Source organism: Psittacula echo (genome assembly GCF_963264785.1).
Source record: "Psittacula echo genome assembly, chromosome: 20".
In the NCBI taxonomy this organism is placed as follows: domain Eukaryota; kingdom Metazoa; phylum Chordata; class Aves; order Psittaciformes; family Psittacidae; genus Psittacula; species Psittacula echo.
The window spans coordinates 4,364,626-4,387,014 of NC_137756.1; the positions used below are offsets into that span (position 1 = coordinate 4,364,626).

General features: G+C 51.7%; 1 protein-coding gene across 4 annotated transcripts in view; it reads left to right on the forward strand.

The window, feature by feature from the left end:
- SLX9 (SLX9 ribosome biogenesis factor) overlaps positions 1-22,389 on the forward strand; it is a gene marked incomplete at its 5' end in the record, with an annotated part of 60,372 nt that overhangs the window by 33,800 nt on the left and 4,183 nt on the right. Inside the window, 5 exons of one of the 4 annotated variants that reach the window (XM_080632088.1) lie at positions 2,595-2,663; positions 7,177-7,330; positions 11,529-11,597; positions 14,191-14,303; positions 14,688-14,804. In XM_080632088.1, coding sequence (XP_080488214.1) covers positions 2,595-2,663; positions 7,177-7,330; positions 11,529-11,597; positions 14,191-14,303; positions 14,688-14,698 — 416 coding nt within the window. In that variant the 3' untranslated portion in view covers positions 14,699-14,804. Of the gene's footprint in view, positions 1-2,594; positions 2,664-7,176; positions 7,331-11,528; positions 11,598-13,177; positions 13,243-14,190; positions 14,805-22,389 lie in introns of those variants that run through there. The other 3 variants (XM_080632087.1, XM_080632089.1, XM_080632090.1) reach the window with 3 other exon arrangements.

Sequence of the window (22,389 nt, forward strand, 5' to 3'; positions counted from 1 at the left end):
GAGGCTGGGCTCCTGCCAAGGAAACAGCTTTTGTGTTGCCTTAAATATTCTGCTGCTGTTTGGGAGGAAAAATAAAGAAAAGGGAAAAAAACCCCTAAATGTGAGTTGCTGTTGGTACTGGAACTGGCCAGCTGGCTGGCTGCTTTATTTAGTTGTGTCCACCAACAAATCCCACTGAGCGTTCTTTGCCCAAGGGGGTAAGTAGCTTGTTTTCAGATCAGGGGGCACATCTCCCCGGCTGAAAGCTGGGCAGGCTCGGGCAGCCCTTCAGAGAGCATCGGGCACGGTTTTTGTTCTGGACTCTGGTGATTCATCTGGTTTTTATCCCTGAAACCACAGCAGTGTGGGGTGATCGCATTCTTCCCTGTGAGGGTGCTGAGGCGCTGGCACAGGGTGCCCAGAGAAGCTGTGGCTGCCCCATCCCTGGCAGTGTTCAAGGCCAGGTTGGACACAGGGGCTTGGAGCACCCTGCTCTAGTGGAAGGGGTCCCTGCCCGTGGCAGGGGTTGGGACTGGATGAGCTTTAAGGTCCCTTCCAACCCAACCCAGTCTGGGATTCTATCTTTGAGGTCCCTTCCAACCCAAACCATTCCATGGTTCTATGATTCTATGACCTGGGGTTTGGTTATTGGAACATGCAATTACTTGTTTTAGCATCTCCTTTGATACCACAGCAAACAGATTGAGGAAATTTGCCCTTAACATGATGAGATACTTGTCTCTGTTATTGCCTGGTCCTATGGAAGAGCGGGGAGCTGTTCTGGTCTGGGTGCAGCAGGGTTCCTGTGCATTGGTGCTTTATGCAGGAGATGGAAAAATGAATAGCAGCATCAGTCACGTGCAAACCCTTCAAGACATCCGTGAGCGTTCTAAGTTAGTGATGGTTTTATTTCAACCTCTTGGGTGCATTGATTGTAGCAACGTGTTTTTCTGGGACTCGAGGCAGTGAAAGCTACAGCTTCATTCTCTGTGCCCTATAGAAACTGATAGATTCATAGAACCACAGCCTGGTTTGTGTTAGAAGGGACCTCAAAGCTCATCCAGCTCCAATCCCTGCCACGGGCAGGGACACCTTCCACTAGAGCAGCTTGCTCCAAGCCCCAACCACCCTGGCCTCAGTTCAGAACGTGGTTGTGGTTATTGGCTTTATGAAGAAGTCCTTCCCTCCCCAGCAGGCTTGTTCTGATCTTAAGCCACTGAAATGACTGAGTTAGGATACTGTGTTTGTTTAAATCACCTTGAAAGGTTTGCAGCTTCAGAGTTGTCCACAATAAGTTATTTTCAGAGTTGCATTGAAATCCTTTCTCCTGGTTCTTCTGGGGAGAAAATGAGTATTTATTTTCTTTTCCAGGCTTAAGAATAAGGGAAGAGGAGTGGTCTTTGGGGAGCTTGTTCCTCCACTGGCATTCCTGTAGCAGTATTCCCAGCACATTTCAGGAGGGAAGTTGACTAAAGTCAATTTTGGTTTGAACACCAGAGATAAGATAAAATTGTATAGCGTCTGCAGCGGGACTCTGGTAAATCCGTTTGTGACGTTACTTTACTTGGTGCTGGATCTCAGCCACCAACAGCTGGGTTCAAGTACTATGTTTGGTTAGAGTAGGCTGCCTGCTATAACCTGCTTGAAAAGCTGTTTGTAATGGGCTGTTCCTTAGGGCTGCCACAACATCTGGGTGTTTCAGACCCTTTGCAGTCCTTCCCCTGCCTGACACATGCTGTCCAGGCAGGCATTGAGGCTGTTGCTCGGGCAGAGGGATGCCAATAGCCATGTCAGGTCACCATTCCACCTCCTACATAGAATCATAGAATAGTTAGAGCTGGAAAGGACCTTAAGATCACCCAGTTCCAATCCTCCTGCCATGGGCAGGGACACCTCACACTAAACCATGGCACCCAAGGCCTCATCCAACCTGGCCTTGAACACCACCAGGGATGGAGCATTCACAACCTCCCTGGGCAACCCATTCCAGTGCCTCATCACCCTGACAGTAAAGAATTTCTTCCTTAGATCCAATCTAAACTTCCCCTGTTTCAGTTTGAACCCGTTACCCCTTGTCCTGTCACTACAGTCCCTGATGAAGAGTCCATCCCCAGCATCCTTGTAGGCCCCCTTCAGATACTGGAAGCTGCTCTGAGGTCTCCATGCAGCTTTTCTTCTCCAGGCTGAACAGCCCCAACTTTCTGCATGTCTGCAGTCCGTGTTTTCCTCTTTCTTAGCTTTATCAGCCTGAGTGTTTTCAGATTAAAACTTGCTTCTTGCTCCCAGTTATGGGACTTGTAGGTCTTTCCATCACTTGAGAAGAAGCACCAGCTCCCAGACCAGGTTCATGCAGGACACTAGGCAAGGGTGTCTCAAAAAGCTTATCTCAAAGAGCTACTTGGTCTGATCTACTTGCCCATTCCTCATTTCTTAACTGAGAGCAAGGTGGGTTTGATTGTTCAGGTAGAAGTCGAGGTGTAGCTCCCAGCCTGCCTGCAGCCTGCCCAACCTGCCAGCAGGTTCAAAAGCATCAAGGGCTGAATGGTGCCTTTGGGAAGAGCGCAGCACTGAATCAGTGTGCAGAAGCCACGTCTCATGTCTCTCTTCTCTTCTAGGTTTAGAAGAAAAAGCAGTTCTTTCCAAAAAAGAGAAAATGAAGCTGAGGAAGGAACGATGGCTACAGAGTAAGTACTCCTTTGGAAAACAGCGCTACTGCAGGCATCACTGTGGAGCTGTTGGATCTCTCTCTGTGTGGGGTTTGGGTGGCAGTGTGGGGTTTGGGTGGCAGTGTGGGGCAGTGCTTCCCAGGACCCTTCACGTCCGCCCCATAGGACATGGGGTAAAACTCTCCCAGCTGTTGTTTAGCCACTGAGATTGAATCATTGCCCCAGATCTTCCTCCATGTGTAATATAAGGGACTACATAAAGCCTTTATTTACCCAGCTAGGACACTGTTCCCATATAGGTTTAGCATGTTTCTCTACCTTTTAAAGTTCTGGTACAGATGTGAGTAGCTGTGTAGTGGAGCTCCCCATCCCCAAGGAGCTGTGGGGACGGTAGGAGAGCTTGGAGCTGAGCCCCACCAGCTAATCCAAGCCTCTGTGGTGAAAGCCTGCAGTGGGCCCTTCAACCCTTCTGTAAGGGAAGTCTCTGGACACTGCTGTCTGTGTTACTGCTCTTTCCCATGTGCCACAGGTCAGTGAACCCACTTACCAGTCAGTCTGGCTGTGAAATATGAGCTAAACAAAACCAGCCCACAGCAGAAATGTTTGTGTTTCCTGTGGGAAGCGTCTGTATTTGTGCTTCAAGTGTCTCAGCACAGTAAAAGACGATGCTGTGCTACCCATTGTAGCAAAGGGATTCCTCTTGCCACCTGGAGCTGTTCTTGGGACAGGTTTTTTCCCTTAACACCTTCTTGGTCAACAGATTTGCTGACAGACTCTGTTTGGGACTGGGATGTGGCTTTCTGCCACACCATATGCTCTCTGCTCCTGAGGTCTGAGCTCAGGTCCATCAACCTGTGATTTCGCCAGCTGCAGTGAAGTTATCTCTGTCTCCTTTGAAATAAGAAGGGGATAATTTAGCACCATGAGTGTGAAGGAAACTCCTCCTCCTCCCTATCACCAACCAATGAGTGCCTTTGTCATCTGCAACCCTTGTGTCCCTGTTGGACACAAAGCATAGGTGGCTGCGCTAGTCCTAATGTCTGACCTGCCGCCTGCAACTGTGATGCTCCTAAGAGGAGAGGGCTGCTGGAGCATAGCTGAGCTTATAGCCGGGCTTGTACCAGGTGCCATGGGGGAAGCCATGTCCTCAGTAGCATGTTATGAAGGAATCCAAAGTAAAAAGGGTACATGGGACTCGTGTCATCTGCAAGAAACAGAGGGCATGCTCCTGCAGTGAGGTGACAGCGCTGCTCCCATAGGAAAAGCCCAGGAGCAGGGTACCTGCTCTCCTCCACATAGCCCTTTGTAGCATCAGTCTTTCTCACAATAACGTATGTTATTTTGTCCTTGCTGTGGCCTCTTTCCTCCTCTCTTGGCTCTAAACTCACTAAGCTGAGGGAACGCGAAGGAAATGCAGAGGCTTTGCTTTGAGGAGAACTGCAAGATGGAAAAACTTCAAATTATCTCTGTCTTAAAAGATACTTGGTGTTAGAAGTGCTTTACAGACACAGAACTACTGAAATTGCTGGCTCCCTTACCTCCCCCTCTAAACTGTGGCCAGTTAGTTGGCAAATCCTAGCATTCCCTGGCAAATGCTTTGTTAAGGGTAGCAAATACCCAGGGATTTGTGCATGTAAAGTCAGGAAGGGTTAGTACCAGGTGTGCAGCTTGTTATTGAGGCAAATGGCATAGCTGGAAAGAGCCTAGGTAAACATCATTAAAGAAACTGGTATTATTAGCTGATGGAGTGAAATGAACTGGTATTTCCAGAAATGGAGATATTTCAATGAAACTTGGCATTCTGACGTTGTGACCTTAAAGAGCTGGAGTCAACTGAAACGCATTGATTTTTATTGGATGCAGATAACTCTGCCAGCTCTTCGTGGCCTTTGCACCCCAAAAGAGAGCCCAGCTTCGGCTGGAGAAGTTGAACCTTTAGGAAAACATCCCTGTTTCCCTAAATCTTCCGAAGAGTTTGTTGTTTCTTCTTGTCCCAGAGCTGCTTTTGTGACGCTGGATGCCAAGACCCTGGGAACTGAAGTTCAGCCCAGTAGTGCAAACGCAAAACTTGGGAGATTTCTCCCATTCCAATAAATAATCTCAGGAGAGACACGAGAGGGGGGGGGAAAAGATTTGTAATGCTTCAGCCATTAGAAGTATGCGCATTTAAAAATACATCTATCTCATGGCTCCTCAGACGAACAAGACTTCATAGGAAAAGAATTTGGGATGTTTGCGCAGAATCAGGTGTCTGATAATTTTGAGCGCACTCTGTTTATGAGAGCACGGAAGGAGTCGGCTTCATAAAGCCAGACCAAAAAAAGAAGTGATGCAGAACAGAAAGCTGGGTTCTTGGCAGGGATTGCTGTCAGGAGAAGCGTTTGCAATGCAGATTCGTCACAAACAGCCGTGAACAGCAGAATTGCGCTTCGTGAGAAGCTGGGGCTCTTCGACGCAGCCAGGTTGGGGAGCGAACAAGACAAAGGCATTAAAGCAACTAGTTGGGTTTAAAGTTCTGCTTTCTGAAACGTGGGCGGCAGGATTAGACCCAGAATTGCAGGAGGCATCTTTCCTGCGGTCTGTAACTGGGACTGGCTGCTTTCATGTTCGCACCAGAAATACCTGTGCCGACTGGTCCTGCTGCTGTAGCCATGCGGTGTTGGAAGCTGTTGGCCTCCCTGTGTCACCAGCTTGGCCCCATGGCCACTGGCACTGTGCTTTGCCATAGAATAACAGAGTCAACCAGGCTGGAAAAGCCCTTTAAGCTCATCCAGTCCAACCATTCCCCAGCCCTGCCAAGGCCACCACTGACCCATGGCACTGAGGCCTCGTCTCCACGGTGTGTGAGCACTTGCAGGGACGGTGACTGCAGCCCTGCCCTGGGCAGCCTGTTCCAATGCCTGAGCACCCTTTGGGGCAGGAATTGTTCCTCAGCTCCATCTAAACCTGCCCTGGCGCAGCTTGAGGCCGTTTCCTCTTGTCTTGTTACCTGGGAGAAGAGACCAGGACTAGCTCAGCACTGAGGCTCATCCTTGCAATACACTTGTCCAAGACAGTAAACAGAAGCCACCTCTTCTGCTGCAGCCTCCACTGGATGCACGTGGAAGAGGTAGACTCCTCCATCATGTATCTCTTGTACTTGTGGATGTCGGGGAAATGCAGTGGGTTTCCAGGCCTGGTGATAACGTTGCAGAAGGAAGAGGAGCTCATGGATCCCACTGAGCACTGACTGTTTCTGAGGGCATCATCAAGGCTCTTATTGGACAAGTTGGAGCATCTCAAGGAAGACCTTAGAGCAGCTCCGGGGCCTAAGGGGGCTACAAGAAAGCTGGAGAGGGGCTTTGGACAAGGGCCTGTAGGGACAGGCCAAGGGGAATGGCTTTAACCTGGCAGAACAGGGGAGACTGAGATGAGCTCTTAGGCAGAAGCTCTTCCCTGTGAGGGTGCTGAGGCGCTGGCCCAGGGTGCCCAGAGAAGCTGTGGCTGCCCCATCCCTGGCAGTGTTCAAGGCCAGGTTGGACACAGGGGCTTGGAGCAAGCTGCTCCAGTGGAAGGGGTCCCTGCCTGTGGCAGGGGTTGGAGCTGGAGGAGCTTTAAGGTCCTTTCCAACCCAAACCAGGCTGTGGTTCTATGATCGTGGAGGTCAGCTGGTGGCTTGTAGCAGTGCTGGGCTGTTGTGGGCTGTCTTAGAGAAGAACATGTTCTGCTGGCGCTCAGCCCGGTGGCTGCTGGCTCTGTAGGGCTTGGGCAGCCTGTTTCTACACCGAGGAGCCTCAAGGACTGAGGCAGAAGCTTATGGCTTTAGGTGCTTCTCTCCCATGGCCAAGAAGGGAGATTGCTCTAACATGTGTAGAGCCTTGTGTGCCCACAGCCTTGCTCAGAGCTGTTGCAGGGAGACTGGTGAACATGGTCTGCAGGAAAAGCCAGCGGCCTCTGTGTCTGCACTTGGTGCAGTGCTTTTCTAAGGGCCCAGTTTATCCAGCATCTGACTGCTTGAGCTCCACCTTGAGTCGTGAAAGTGAGACCTTGGCTTGCTCCAAACCAACTAACCAACTGCAGTGAAGTCCATCTGCTGTGCCTGTGCTAGGAGACCATTGTTTGGTCCCAGCAGCAAAGCAGAGATGGGGCTGTGACTGTTCAGTGCTGCACGTGGAGATGTTTGGTTCGTCCCTTCCCCTCTTGTTTCTTTCTCCTAATACCATGCAAGGTGTCAGTGGGGTTTTGTCCACCCCACAGCTCCTGCGCCATGTTGCTGTGTGCAGTGAACAGTGCAAGGGATGGAAACAGTTCAGACAAAATCCGGCTGGGAATTTCACTTCCCGTGCATATGTCAGTAGAGATATATAGTTAGCAGCAAGCACAACAAGGGAGAGAACTACCCAGCTGCAGTATTCTTCATTCTTTCCCTGGTTTAAATGAATTCTGGCTTGTTTTTCTGTCAGTGGTGAAGCAGCCTGTGAATTCCTTAGCTCAAGGGTTATCTCTTGCAAACGCTTCCCCTTCCTCCAGTAATGTCCTGTTTCTGATTTAGAAATAGAGAGTGTGAAGTTAGCCAAGCAGAAGCAAAAAGCCGAAGCGAAGCGGAAAGCAACACCCGTGGTGGGAGACATGCAGCCACTGATGGAAGCCCTGCCTGAGCTCTCTGAGCTGACCACCGGTGGCAGGGGCAGGAAGCCACCCAAGAGGTATGTGCCATTTAGGGATGGGCTGTGTATTTCCCTTCTTCCTGCAGGATGGAGCGTCCTTCAGCTCAGCTTGTTGCTGCAGCCAGTGCAAGCTCAGTGCCAATGGTCAGAGAACAGGGCCTCGTTATAAATGCCGTTTCACCCCTTTCCATGCTTCACTTGCTGCAAGGAAAAAAGCTTAAATGTATCTTCTGAATCTACACCTAAACCGAGAGTTGTATCGCTCAGGGACGGCTTGGCAGAACTTCCAGGCTTGCTTCTGTGGCAGTTCAAGCCCTTTAAGCAGAGATTAACACTCTGGCCAGACTCCTTGTTCACTCTGTTGGCTTGCAGTGTGATCCTGGACGAGAATAGAAAGATGGTGTTTCTGTTCTCTTTATTCTACTGAAAGAGAAGGGCTATTTCTGATCTCTTAACACCCACAAGTCAACCATCCCAGCCAGCTGCAGGGTGGGTTCTGGCTGCCCTTATGTTTTCTCTTTTTTAGTCATGGAGTGGTTTGTGTTGGAAGGGACCTTAAAGCTCATCCAGTTCCAACCCCTGCCACGGGCAGGGACCCCTTCCACTAGAGCAACTTGCTCCAAGCCCCTGTGTCCAACCTGGCCTTGAACACTGCCAGGGATGGGGCAGCCACAGCTTCTCTGGGCACCCTGTGCCAGCGCCTCAGCACCCTCACAGGGAAGAGCTTCTGCCTAAGAGCTCATCTCAGTCTCCCCTGTTCTGGCAGGTTAAAGCCATTCCCCTTGGCCTGTCCCTACAGGCCCTTGTCCCAAGCCCCTCTCCAGGTTTCCTGCAGCCCCTTTAGGCACTGGAGCTGCTCTAAGGTCTCCCCTTCAGGAGCCTTCTCTTCTCCAGGCTGAACCAGCCCAGCTCTCAGTCTGTCTGCAGTGCTCTGCCTGACCATCCAGTCAGTGTTAGAGCTGCTTTTCCATCTCCTAGTGCAGAATGAAAGTGCTCTGTGTGCTGCACAATCACTTGTACCTCCTTTCCAGTTGCTCACTAGGGGTTGGAACTAGAAACTTGTTTTGACGTTAATAAGCAAGTATTTGGATTAGAGAACAGCCAAGAAAAAGGCTGTCTGGCAAAACATCCGCTTCTTTAGTTGTAGGTCCAGGCTGGAGATGCCATGAACCCTCTTGTGACTTGCTCAGTTCCCCAGCAATGAACTCTAACCCAGGTGGGGCTCCTACCTACAGAGCATGGCTGAGTTAGCAGCTCCCTGTGCTTCTGGAAAGCCACTCCTCAGACAAACAGCAGCTCTGAACCTTGCATCTAAACACGGGAAAATATTTCCTCCCTTAACTTGGCTTTCAATTCTTTGCATAGCATTTTTTCCCCTTTCTGTAGCCATTCAGTCTGCCTGAGCCCTCTCTTGCAGTGGGAATGAGCAGCAAAAGTGCACGCAGAGGTTTCCAAGTCTTGCAGAGCACTGACTGTTGGTTGGATGGAGTTCTGGGCCAGGGCACAGCCTGAGCCTAAAGGGGTGACTTTGCCCTCTTTCTGTGGCCATGTGCCACAGCCGCATGTGGCCTCTGACTCCAAGTGGTGATCAGAAGTCATTCCCTCTCATCATTTCCCCCCAGCCCCCTTGTTGCCTGAGCTTCTCCTATCCAGGAGGGTGGCTTGCACAAAGTACATCTAGGGGAGTGAGGACAGGTAGGGTCCTTCCTTTGGGAATTCCTTTTCTGGGTGTTTGCATCATCCAGTACAAATACCCTGCAGCTGCAGTTCTGGACCAGCTCACAAGGTAGAGTAGAGCTGGAAAGACTCAGAGATGGCTGACAAGGATGACAGTGCAGGATCTGGCACAGTTTGGTGGGACTAAATGAGCTGGGGAGTCCTCAGCCCAGACAGGAGATAGAGGCAAAGAGCTTGGGAATGTAATAGTCTGTAAAATCAAGTGTGATGTGGTTAGGAAGTAACTTGTTCATCTTCTTTTCCAGTATGAGAAATAAAGCACATGGAACATAGCTAGCGAGTAGGCAAGCAGAAATCTCAGTGCTCTGCACAGCTCCTTGCTGCAGGATGTGGTGGCTGAGGGAAGCCTGTGGTGAACCTGACAAATGCAGTGAGGAGAGCTCCATGGAAGGTTACTGCATGTCTATAAAATGCAGCTGGCACAAGCTGCAGATGCTGGAGAGGGTGTAGCTATTTGCTTGCCTTGGTCTTATCTGTGTCTGTCCGTCTGCTGCAGGACGCTTCGAGGCAGAACGCTGGCCAAAACAGCCCTTCCAGCTCTTCTGTAGTATGCTTCATGGCAGAAGATGCATGGCACATTTGGAAGCATTCAGTGGCCTTGCACAGATCTCCAGCCTGACATCCCCAGAGCAGCTCCCCTGAAACAGACCTCCTGCAGCAGGGTGGCAGCCCTTCTCTCCCTTTGGAAGCCTGAGCACAGGCTCCAGCTCTGGTTTCAATTTGGCTGCAAGGCTCTGCTGTCTAGAAAGCCCAGTGAGCCTGTGGTACAACACAGGCGAGAAGCCCATTGAGAACTTCAGGACTGTCCATCACCAGTTGCTGTGGGCACAGTGGAGGTGGCAGATTGGCATTGCCTGTGACATGCCAACCAAAAAGTAGCCCTTGGTACATGGAGGAGGTACAGGGCTGTTCTTCCCCCTTTGCTGGCTTCCTGAGCTGCATGAGGATGTGTGTGCTTCAGTGTTTGAGATAATCAGAGGAGGCTTTTATAGGATTTGAATCATTACATAAATGGAGGGTAATACTCTGGTGATTTGTCAGCATTATTAATAAAAGATTAGATTCTCCTGGAATTTGATCCCCTGCTGGGTAAGAGAGCATTACAGTGAAGGTTTTATTCTGTTTTATAATGAATGAAGGCAATGAAGTGTCATGAAACAGGGCTACTAACATGGTCCAAGTGAACAGGCCCCATCCTGGTGGCTTGATAGGGGACATTCAGGCAGAGCCTTTCGAGCCTGCTAGGCCAGTGGGGCGGAGCTGTTGAGTGGAACTAGAAAGCCATCAAGAAGGGACTGTCATGGTGACTTGTGGCAAGCCCTTTCTCTGGTGACTATGGGTTGCCATCCAGCTTGAGAAGGGATTTCTCTGTGCTTCTGGGAGGGATTGCAGGCAAACTGGGACAAGTTGTTCCTGTGCTGAGCAGTTAATGGACATGAAGACAGCCGAGATGCTTCTTGCTCCTTCTGTGTCTTGCAGTCCAGTGGACACAGCAGTGTGATGGGAGCTGCTCAGACCCCTGGAGCTCTGTGTGCTCTTGTTCCTTGTGAGCACTCAGGCAGTGCCAGGGTGACCTTGAGGGGTCTAAAGGGTACAGGAGCAGCATGCAGGCATTGATCTGCCCTTTCTTGGACAGGCTCTGTGCTGCGCACCCTGGCTGACATCCATTTCTCTGGATGGGAAGGGAGCTTTGATGCTGGAGCACACTGTGCTGGGCTGAGGGTCATCTGCCTGGACTCATGCGAGGCATTTGACACTTACATATGGCATCCTTGTCTCTAGACTGGAGAGGCCTGGATCTGATGGATGGACACTGGCACAGGGTGCCCAGAGAAGCTGTGGCTGCCCCATCCCTGGCAGTGCTCAAGGCCAGGTTGGACACAGGGGCTTGGAGCAAGCTGCTCTAGTGGAAGGTGTTCCTGCCCATGGCAGGGGATTGGGGCTGGATGAGCTTTAAGGTCCCTTCCAACCCAAACCAGTCCAGGGTTCTATGCTTCTGTGATCTTAAAACATAAGTAACAGCTGATACCCCAGTGGTCCCACTGCAGGATCCGAAGCAGGGCTGGAAGTTTCTTCTTGCTGAGCAACTGTGACACTGTGTGTGCCTGATGTGCGCCAATGCTGGCACCCTGCATTGCTAGCAGGGAACATGAGATGTGCAGAGATGGTGAGGGGAAGTTCCATGGCATCTTTTCTCTAAGCAACAGTATCAGTTTGACCTGGAGGTTAGTGATAAGCAGAAAGTGATCTGGGCACAGAGAGCTAATGACCAGGTCTAGGCGTAAGTGATCTGATTTTAATTTACCTCCTGCCTGTTCAGTCCTGACTCCTAAGTTGTGGTCAATCTGTGTCAATCTCCATTACTGGCTGCCTAGTGAAATAATTGCCTTTCAGGACAATTTCCATACAGGACAATCCCTGGGCTCTTCCCATCTCCACAGCAGTTGCTAAATTAACATTCTTCTGTAACACTCACTCGCTTTGTTTGTTCTTTCCACAGCCATGTAAAAGCAAAGGCAGCGCCAGCAGACTTCTGCCTGATGAAGCAAGCTCAGAAATGCCAGCTCTTGTAAGTATCCAGTTATTAGTATCCAGTCCCTGCTGAGCATTATGGAGTGGTTGAGACTGGAAAGGGCCTCTGGAGGACATCGGGTCTAATCTCCTTGCCCACCAGGGTCATCTAGAGCTGGTGGTCCAGGTCCACACTCACACAGCTCTTGAGTATCTCCAAGGATGGAGATCACACAACCTCTCTAGGCAGCCAGTTCCAGTGTTTCAGGCTTGCAGTCCTGAAGGCCTTAGAAGAGGTGGCAGCTTTGGTTTTTTTCCCCTTTCCATACTGCAGGATGTTTGTGGGTGTCCTTCTGGCTTAGTCCTTATTAGACTTGGTCAGTTCTAAATGGGTTCAGCCTGTTTCTGCTTCGGTCTCATGTAAAACTTAAGCTAAAAGAGCAGCAGAAGCTGCACTTGCTCCTTTAAGTGTTCACTTTCACTCTCTCAGGGAAAGAAAGTGATGGCTGGGGCCTCCTGGGCATGGTCTCTGGGCTTTCAGGACAGCCCCCCCCTAACTGTCATCTTGTTCCTCCTGGCCACAGTTGTAAGTTCTGGCTTTACCAAATGAGTATGTCTGTGCTGTGTCCCTCTGCGTGGCACGGCCAATGTGGTTATCAGCCCGGTGGTGGATCCCTTGCCTTGGCTTGCTGAGTTGGAGCTGCAGAATCCAGCTGTGGTTGAGTCTCTTATGACACCAGGCCCATGTAGCTCTAGCTGATACCCTTCAGGAAAGCCTCCTGTGGTGGTGTAGTTGAGGAGCTCCTGGAACTCTGCACAGCATCAGGAGCTACAGCTGATCTGTCAGAACACCTCTGGGATGCTGACTGACATGTCCCTTAGGAGTACAGCTGTCCATTGGCATCTGCCAAGCCTTTTCTTCTAAAATATACCACTAAATGCTGTGGAATGACCCCTGGACTTGGTCTGACAACTCCTTATTCCGCTGTATAATCTGCTGGATATCTTATACTGGCACCAGGCTTCAAGAGCCCCCTCAGCACAGCACCCCTGGGGCTGGGCACTGACAGCTGGCAGTGTTGGCTTTCTGTGGACCTTGTTTCTAGAATATCTTGTCAGTTCTGAGCCATTCAACTTCAAACTGAGACTGAGGAGAGCAGCCTTCAGACCCCAGCACTGCTCTCCAGCACACTCTGAATACCCCCCTCTGTGTGGAACTGGTCAGTGGCTATCCTGGGGTGCTTTTCTTGTTCGGTTCTCCTTTTCTGGAGAAGTCCCTCCTTGCTTTCTTGCAGAAACCCAAGGATCATGGCCTTGAGTGTCACCAGTGGGTCTGATTGTGCTAAAACTCATGGGTGAGGAACACTGCTTGAGGAGGGACTTGTATACTTGTATTGGGGGGCCTGTAAGGATGCTGGGGATGGACTCTTCATCAGGGACTGTAGTGACAGGACAAGGGGTAACGGGTTCAAACTGAAACAGGGGAAGTTCAGATTGGATCTAAGGAAGAAATTCTTTACTGAGAGGGTGGTGAGGCACTGGAATGGGTTGCCCAGGGAGGTTGTGAATGCTCCATCCCTGGTGGTGTTCAAGGCCAGGTTGACCCTGACTATTCTGTGATTCTGTGATTCTGTACAGATCTGCAACAGAATAGGCAACCACCACAACCTTCTGTCTCGGCAAGATGGTCCCTTGTGTGCCCCCCTCCTCTCCTCTGCACAAAATGGGGCAGAGGCACTGAGTATCCTACCGGAGTGATCTGGGAAGTCTGTGCTGCTTGGGAGGGAAAAAACTGGGAGGAAGGTCTTGAGTTTGCTTTTCCAGGATGTTAGGTAGGACTGGAGGTTCCCTGAGCCTCCCCTTCCTGCCCCAACTGCCACAACCTGAGTTTCAGGTTTGGCTTCTCTTTCTGTTCCAATGACAGGGGCAGGGCTGGTGTTGAAGGGAGTGAAACTTAGCTCCAAGCTGAAGAGCACTCTGCTGATCCACAGCAACTCCTGAGGATGTGGAGATGGGTATCTGCCTGGGCTATGGAGAGCCTGGTAGCCTGTGAGAGCGAGATGGGAGGCTGCAGTGGATGTGACTGGTTTATGCACTCCTGCTCTGTTCTTATTCCTCCCTGCTTGCTTGGTTTTCAAGACAAGGCTATTTCCACAGCAACCAGCCATTGACCAAGCATGCAGAGACAATTCTGTCATGCTCCTCCCATGGTGGCTAACTTAGTGTTGCACACAGTATTACCAAGCCTCTACATTGAGCAATAGAGTCGGTAGATGAGCTCTTCAAAGCAGAATCTGCTTCTGTGCTAGTGCAATCTGTAGTTGTTTTCATTCCTAGTGATTTACCAGATACCCAGTCTCTTTTTCCTGATTTACTAGGGAAAAGCTCCGAAAAACCTCATTTCTAAGTGATGCTGGACACTGCTGTGATTGTTTCTGTCTGTGTGGCATGAGATCAAATCTCTGGCTCCTGTGAAGCTGGCAGCAATTTGAGCTTTGCCCTTGGGTAAATGGGCTTTATTTCTTAAACTGTTTCTTTCTGAGGCAGTTCTGTCTCTACAGAAACCCACTGCTTTATGAGTGCCTCTCTTACCTGCTCAGTTCCTTTCGCATGAGGCACTCAGCATGTGTGTGTTCTTTTTCTTTCCTCAGAGAGGAGGAAGTGGCTCGGTTTCACGAGGTCATCGCCAATCCCAGCTACAGAGCCAACCCCCTCCTGGCCATCAGTGAGCATCTCTCCAAGAGGCTGAGGCAGGAGGAAGGAGGTAAACCCCTCTAGAGTGTTAAGCTGGGACCAAACGTGCACACTGGAGCTGGTGCGAGGGCTTCAGGCTGCAGAGGAGCACATCACTAACGTGACCTCTCAGCCACTTCAGGCCCTGGAAGCGGCCCAGCAGATTATTAAATCCAACAGCCCTGTTTTCTGTCTGCAGGAATAATGCAGTTCTCTCCTGACAGTGGCAGCTGCTCCTTGGCAAGCAGCCTGCAGAGAGCAGGGTGATCTGTGAGATCTTTGTGCAGACATAAAGCTCCCTGCAATGTGTCTTGACACCTCTTTCTCTTGTAGCAGGCACAATGTCTTCAGTTGTGCCACTGGCAACATATCTGTTTTCTGTCATTTCTCTCCCCTTTCTGACACCTCTGACAAGAGAACCTCTAATGCTCTGTTGGTATGGTTCAAGACCCCCAGCCCTTGAGCCCAGAAGGCTGTTGGAGATCTGTGTAAAGACCAATGCTGCTCTTCAGAGACATTGTTTTATGGGAGAACTTTAGCTTTGGAATAAACACACTTTCACACAATACTCAGTTTGCCTTATTTTGGTAAATACTAATAGAAATATGAACTTATTTCCATCACTGGTAAAATGACTTAAAAGAATATCTCCTGTCCATGTGTACAGTGAAACACCAGACTGCTGCTGCAGGCAAACCAGAAGCCATGTGAAATCATTGCAGATCACATCTAACTCATTGACTTGCTTCCTGTGGGTGATGCTGATCCTTTTTGGCTTGGGTTGTGTTCCCTGCTCTGCTTGCCCTATAGGAAGCATCCCAAAACATGTCCTGGCTGCAGGCTATGGGCTTCAGCTGGTCATTTCCATGCGTGGCTTTGGGAAAGGTGAGGCTTTTCCTTCTACCAAACTCCAGTGAATTTTCATGGGGACGGCTGGAGGCAGCGCCGTTCCCTGTTGGAGATGATCCCGATTTGACACCCCAAAATGTCAGTGCTGTCTTTTGTGAACCATACAAGTGTTCTGATGCTTCTTAACCTTGGAAGTGCAACCAACTCTGAGGAACATCTGAAACCTTTAAGAAAGAACATTGAAGCTGGAGCTGACCCTTATGTAAGTTAGTGCCGAAGAACAGCTTCAGTGAGAGTGGGGGGCACCTTGATCACACCTATCTCTTGGGTCACTAGTAATGCTCCTTTTTCTCCCTTTAGGCTGGTAGAGGCCACATAGAGGAGTTGGCTATGTCCCATCATCCACCCTGTTGCTCTCAGGCTGACAGAGAGCTGGCAGGGCTTTCATCCTTTTTGGAAGGTTGGAACTGGATGATCTTAAGGTCCTTTCCAACCTAAACCATTCCATGATTCTGTGGTCATCAGAGCTGAGAGGCAAGCACTACTGTGCTGGAATGCCCTGCAGGACCCAGGCTCTGGGAAGCAGAGGGTTGTGGTTGGGTCAGACATCTCCAGGTATCTCCCCACCTCCTGGCTGGTTCCTGCTTGCTCCCTTACCGCTGTCTGCTTGTGTTTCTTTGAGGCCACGTTGGATCTTGACATCTGAACGTCAGCCCTGCTCATGTTATGTAGGTTGGGCACTGCACTGGAGAGCTGCACCTTGAATGGGGTTGTGCACTAAGGGCACCTTCTGCAGCCGCTGTCGCTGCCAGTGGCTCCCAACAGCCCAAGATATGACTAAAACTTGGACCGAGGGAAGGTGTTCTCCCTACGCCTGATCTTTATCCCTTTACTCTTAGCTACTTGTCTCCTGAGAAAGGCACCATCCTTGTGCTTGAACGGAGAGGGAGGTGAGAGCTGAAGAAGGTCAAGACAGCCAAGCACAAAGGAGGAGGAAGTTTGCTCCTCTTGTTGGTGAACAGCACACTCGGGGATGGAGAAGTGCATCTGGAAGGCAGGAGGCAGAGAAGGCAGCTTGCAGGGCAGGGTTGAGAACTTGTGCTGCTTGTTTTCTGGTCTTTGCAGGTTTCTCGTTGTCTTGTGGTTTACAAAACACCCTCCTAGGTTGTGCACCGTGGGTGGGATCATATCCCTGCCCTCAGAGCTGCGTGCGGTACATCATGACTGTGCTTTGCAGTGATCAGCCAGAGGGCTGATTGCATTTGACAAGCACCAGTTTCCTGGGGACCATCTGTTTTCCACAGAGCAAGACCAGCCTTTCAAGCCTCTGGAGAGCTGGATTGTCCCATGCACCTCTTAGTAACTTTCTCTAGGGTGATAACAAATATCAACTCCTGCCTTCCAGGACCACTTAATTCTCTGTTCACAGTCGTAGAGTGGAAGCAATGCCTGGATGGCCTGAATTGCAGTGTTAGGGGAGGTACTGAGCTGGTAGAAGGGCTAGGTATAGTTAAGATCTAGGGTAGATGTTGCTGTGGTTTATGTGCCAAGAGATGCTGCGAGGGCTGGAGCAGCTCTGCTCTGGAGCCAGGCTGAGAGAGCTGGGCTGGGTCAGGCTGGACAAGAGAAGGCTCCTGAAGGGGAGACCTGAGAGCAGCTCCAGTGCCTAAAGGGGCTGCAGGAAACCTGGAGAGGGGCTTGGGACAAGGGCCTGTAGGGACAGGCCAAGGGGAATGGCTTGAACCTGCCAGAACAGGGGAGACTGAGCTGAGCTCTTGGGCAGAAGCTCTTCCCTGTGAGGGTGCTGAGGCGCTGGCCCAGGGTGCCCAGAGAAGCTGTGGCTGCCCCATCCCTGGCAGTGTTGGATGGGGCTTGGAGACCTGCAACAGCAGGTCTGGATGAATCCCAGCCTGGTTTGGGTTGGAAGGGACCTTAAAGCTCATCCAGCTCCAACCCCTGCCACGGGCAGGGACCCCTTCCACTGGAGCAGCTTGCTCCAAGCTCCTGGGTCCAACCTGGCCTTGAACACTGCCAGGGATGGGGCAGCCACAGCTTCTCTGGGCACCCTGGGCCAGCGCCTCAGCACCCTCACAGGGAAGAGCTTCTTCCTTATATCCAATCTAAACTTCCCCTGTTTCAGTTTGAACCCATCACCCCTTGTCCTATTGCTGCAGTCCCTGATGAGGAGTCCCTCTCTGGCATCCAGCACTCAGCTTTGTTTCTGGCTCCAGTCCTATCCCTTCAAACCATTGGGAGCCAACAGAACTGAAACTTGATGATCTGGGAAGCAGAGGGGTGACTGAGCACAGGGAGGTGTTGAGCTGGGCAGGCCCACCTGGTCCAGCCGGTAGCTGGTGGCCCTTCATCTCCATGCCCAGCATCGCTCGGCTGTGTCTGTCTCTTACCCCTCTGTTTGAAATTGTTGATCTCCTGGGTCCTGAGCTGCAGTTAAACATGGGATTGTTTGAAACCACCGTTCCCAGCCTGCTGCAGGCACCTCCTGCCCCCGCCAGCCTACCAGTTGAGCAGAGGACTTAAGATCTGCCAGGAAACAGGCGTCTGCAGCACTGAGTCGCCTTCGCACTTGGCGCGTGTTCAGGAGGATGAAGGCTGCCGTGCCAACTTTCCCGGTTTTGTTTGTAAGATAGCAGGTTGGGAAAAAATAGCTCCAAGGAGTGCTTGTGCCAGAGGGGAGGGCAGGAGCCTCCCCAAGCTGCTCTGCGCTGACTGGAGTAAGCAGTGAATGCACCACACTGCAAAGAGCTACTTTCACAGCTCCTTCCTTCCTCGGTGGTGGTTCTGCCTTTGACGGCTGTTCCCAGCAGCGTGTCTCAAAGCAGAAGCCGGGGTATCCTTGTCCATCTGGTGGTATCCTTGGGTATTTTCTGCTACACACGAGGCACTCAAAGAAGCAGTGGGTGGATGGGGATTCTCCTCTCGCAGCAGCTCAGGGGTAGAGTCTTTGGTTTGCAGGTTGCAAAGGGAGAGGTTTTTATAGCAGCTCTTGCAGCTCCTGTGTTTCTCCTCGGTTCTGTGTGTGCTGGGGCAGAGCTTGCAGCAGGGCAGCAGCGTGTCTCGCATCAGCACAGTGAGTCACAGGCCTGGCTCCAGCCTGTGTTCTAACCCAAGGAAGTCCCTAGTGTGAGTATGTAACTGCCGGCTCCTTCCTGCCGCTCCCTGGTTTCTCTGCCCTGGAAAGTTTTCCTTACAGCCCTTGGTCGAGTGAGTTCCCTCATCCCTTCGCATATGGAAAATATGACTTGGGCCAGCTCAGAGCACTTCTGTTCTTCTTTACTTCTTACAAGGCCAAGTGCAAGGTCCTGCCCCAGCGTTGGGGCAATCCCAGCACAAACACAGGCTGGGGGAGACCGGATGGAGCAACCCAAGGGTACGCACCTGGGGGTGCTGGTCAATGAGAAGCTCCCCATGACCCGGCTTCAGTGAGCGCTTGAGCCCAGAACCCCCCCCTGTGCTGGGCTGCACCCCCAGAGCGTGAGCAGCAGCTCAGGGAGGGGATCCTGCCCCTCTGCTGTGCTCTGGGGAGATCCCCCTGCAGCCCTGATCCAGCTCTGGGGCAGCAGCACAAGAGGGACGTGGAGCTGTTGGAGCGAGGGCAGAGAAGGCCATGGAGATGCTGCAAGGGCTCATTCTCCCTCACCTCGCGTGTCACCAGGATAGGTGTGAGCAGGAGCTGAATCACACCCCAGACCACGGGAGCATCTGCCGGGGACCCGACTGGCTGTGACTCAGCCTGGGCATGGCTGTTCTTGCTGCAGCCAGGGTCCTGTCATAGAATCACAGCCTGGTTTGGGTTGGAAGGGACTTAAAGCTCATCCAGTTCCAATCACCCTTCCTAAGAGCTCATCTCAGTCTCCCCTCTGGCAGATTAAAGCCATTCCCCCTTGTCCTGTCCCTACAGGCCCTTGTCCAAAGCCCCTCTCCAGGTTTCCTGTAGCCCCTTTAGGCACTGGAGCTGCTCTAAGGTCTCCCCTTAAGGAGCCTTCTCTTCTCCAGCCTGGCTCCAGAGCAGAGCTGCTCCAGCTCTCTGCCACAGATGCTTCTGCCCATTCAGGGTCTGGATCCCAGCACTGCAGCCACTGGCAGGAACCCCTGTGATACCATGGGGGACAGGAGTGGCTCCCCACCCATGCAGGGCTGATGAGCCACCCTGAGCAGATCCAGGCAGCCCTGTATGGTAATGGGAGCAGTTCATGTACAAATCACAGCGGGTTCAGGCAGGGTCACCAACACACCCTATCTGGCACGAAATGCCGATCGTTAGAGCAGAGAGAAACCCAGAGATTATACTTTATGCATCCTGCTTGGAAACAAGTGATCTGGAAAATCCCGGAGCGCTCGGATGCAAAGGTCTAAATCTTAACAACGCTCCTGGCAAGGCTCCTCTGTGTTCGCACTCTTTAACAGCTTCTTCGTAAGGAATCAGTCAGTTTGGTGAAGGACAAAAGCCACCACAGAGATCCCAGCCCTGCTGCTTGGACAGCAGAGCCCCATCAGCAGCATCACTCTAGATGCTGGTCTCAGTTGGGTTGCTGGAGCTTCTGCACCCAGTGAGGTGTCTGGACCACAGAGCTGAGCGTTGCAACCCCGGCTGCTCAGGGACCAAAAGGCAACCATTTGTTTTTGCATGGTTTTGGATCCACTTCCTTCAGCCTTTAATGTATTTTTCTCCCATCTGTAAATCATGTCACCCTCAAATCTTCGTTTCCTTTTGCTACAGGTCTAACTTTGTTACATCAGTTTGTGCTTAGGAACTGTAGCCTACTTCAACACCTCGTTTCCTTTCCCTTTGTGGATGGAGGCAGTGCTTTTTCATGTGAGAAGCCCAGCCCTGATCACTGCTATGCACCAGAACCAGCACTGCTCATGTGCCTCCCTTCACCACTGTGCACGACAAGGGCAGGAGGGGCATCCCAGAGGCTTCATGAAAACAGACGTTTCATGGCCAAGCATCTGCCTATGGCCAAGCTACTGGTGTCCAGGTCCCCGGTGCCGCGCTGAGGGGATGCTGCTTCCATCCTGGATCGCAGCTCTCAAGGGGTGATGGCTGAACAGGATTAAATTGCTTAACACAAAGCCAGGTTTAACACTTCCCATTGAAGGAAGCCACGGTTCAGAGAGGTTCAGCAGTCACCCGGATGGTTACCGCTATCCGATAGTTGGGAGATGTTAGCATTGCAGGGCATGGTTTTCCCTTGCAAGCATGGGGATAAAGGTGATCCAATTACCCAGGCTTGATGTGGATTTCCGACCAGCATGTGGCAATGCTCTTAAGCACTTAAAGAATGCCCCAAAGCTCTTACAGTGGGGTGAGAGGTAGAGGCCTCCTGGGATTAGTAGCTGCTGGAAGGTCAGGGAGCAAAGAGCAGGACTGCATCTGTCAAGAGAGTCTGCCCCATCCTGCACCTCCCTGAGCACCCAGGACCCAGCAAGGTGATGGCAGGATGCGCACCAAGGGCAGTGGGAGCAGCAGGCAAAGGCTGCCACAAACAGGCTGTGATGAAACTGTCGCTTCAGGGCAGGGATGTGAGGGTTTGGGCTCAGGGGCGAAGGCTCAGGGAGGTGCTGATTCACATTGTGCAGCGGGGGGTGAAAGGAGGAGTTGCTGGTGCCTGATGCCGTCTCCTCCCAAAGGCAGGGAGCAGCTCAGATTTGCATGCAGTTGTATGTGCTGAGGTTCCTGCTACGGCTGCAGGAACAGGGCTTGGGTTAGTTTCAGATGTACCCATGCTGTAGATAAAGGGCAAAAGAAGGTTTGGAGCAAGCTGCTCTAGTGGAAGGTGTCCCTGCCCATGGCAGGGGGTTGGAACTGGATGAGCTGTAAGGTCCTTTCCAACCCAAACCATTCCATGGTTCTATGATTCCTGTGGTTTAATCTAGTGTGGATTCTCCTTGCAATCAAGCAAGCTGTGGCCTGGGAGATGGAGAGAAAGGTGTCAGTGAGGCATCTGTAGGCATCTGTGAGGCTGCTGTAGCTGTTTGCTGGGCTGCCCCATGAGCGTATGGGATGCAGTGTGCTGTGGAGGATGCTGGCAGCACAAAGAGCAGCATGCAACACCTCATTCACTGCATGTTCCCAGGACAGTCGCCTTAGTTTCAGTGGCACAAGTAGGAGAGGAAGCTGAGACAAAGGAATATCCCAAACAGGAAGCTGCTGGGAAGGGAACAAATGTCAGGGCCCCAGTAGGTGAAGGCAGATGATGCCAGGATATCCTCCCAGGGGAAGGAGATGGAGGAAGTGATAACAGCCCCCGCGCTCATACCGCTTTGACCCACGCTCATGGACAGATGGACGGCAGGAGGTGCCACGAGAACAGACTGAAAACCTCATCTTCATTTGAACGTGCAGATGCTTTCCCAGCTTTAGCAGGCACTGGGATGGGGCTGCAGCTGATCCATGCTTCCCACAGCCTGGCCGGTGTTTGATGGGTTTATGAGTGTGTCAGTGGCGCCACGGCCCAGAGATGAGGCTGGAAGAGCGGTGCCAGGCCAAGGAGACGTGAGTGTTTGCAGCTATGCTGGATATATTTCATCCGAGTGTGTTTACAGCCAACCTGGATCCGTTAATCTCTGCTCAACAGCGAGGAATTCAACAACACTCCACTGGCTCTAGCAGCCACCACCGGTGTCCTGAGCCTGTTCAGTGGTTTGGAAGTGGAGAGGTGGGAGCAGCGCTTAACTCTTACAAAGCTGTTGATGGTTGTAGCAAGGTGGGGTTGGTTTCTGCTCCCAAGGAACAAGGGATGGGACAAGAGGAACCGGCCTCAAGCTGCACCAGGGCAGGTTTAGATGGAGCTGAGGAACAATTCCTGCCCCAAAGGGTGCTCAGGCATTGGAAGAGGCTGCCCAGGGCAGGGCTGCAGTCACCATCCCTGCAAGTGCTCACACACCGTGGAGACGAGGCCTCAGTGCCATGGGTCAGTGGTGGCCTTGGCAGTGCTGGGAAATGGTTGGACTGGATGAGCTTGAAGGGCTTTTCCAGCCTGGTTGACTCTGTGATTCTGTGACAACAGGAAGGATGCTCTGCTTGGTCCAGCAGCCAGCACCCAATTCAGGGTGCTGGCTGCACCCCCCAATTCAGCTCAGGGGTATGTGCAGGTCTGGTAGCACCACCCTGCCTGCAGACCCTGCTCAGGGCATGGTGAAAGCACAGGTCTGCATCTCAGCATTGGCCAAGGGGCTGCACAAGCAGGTGACTGCAGGTGGAGCTGCCAAACTGCATTGAATCATGCTCTGGCCTTGGAAATCCA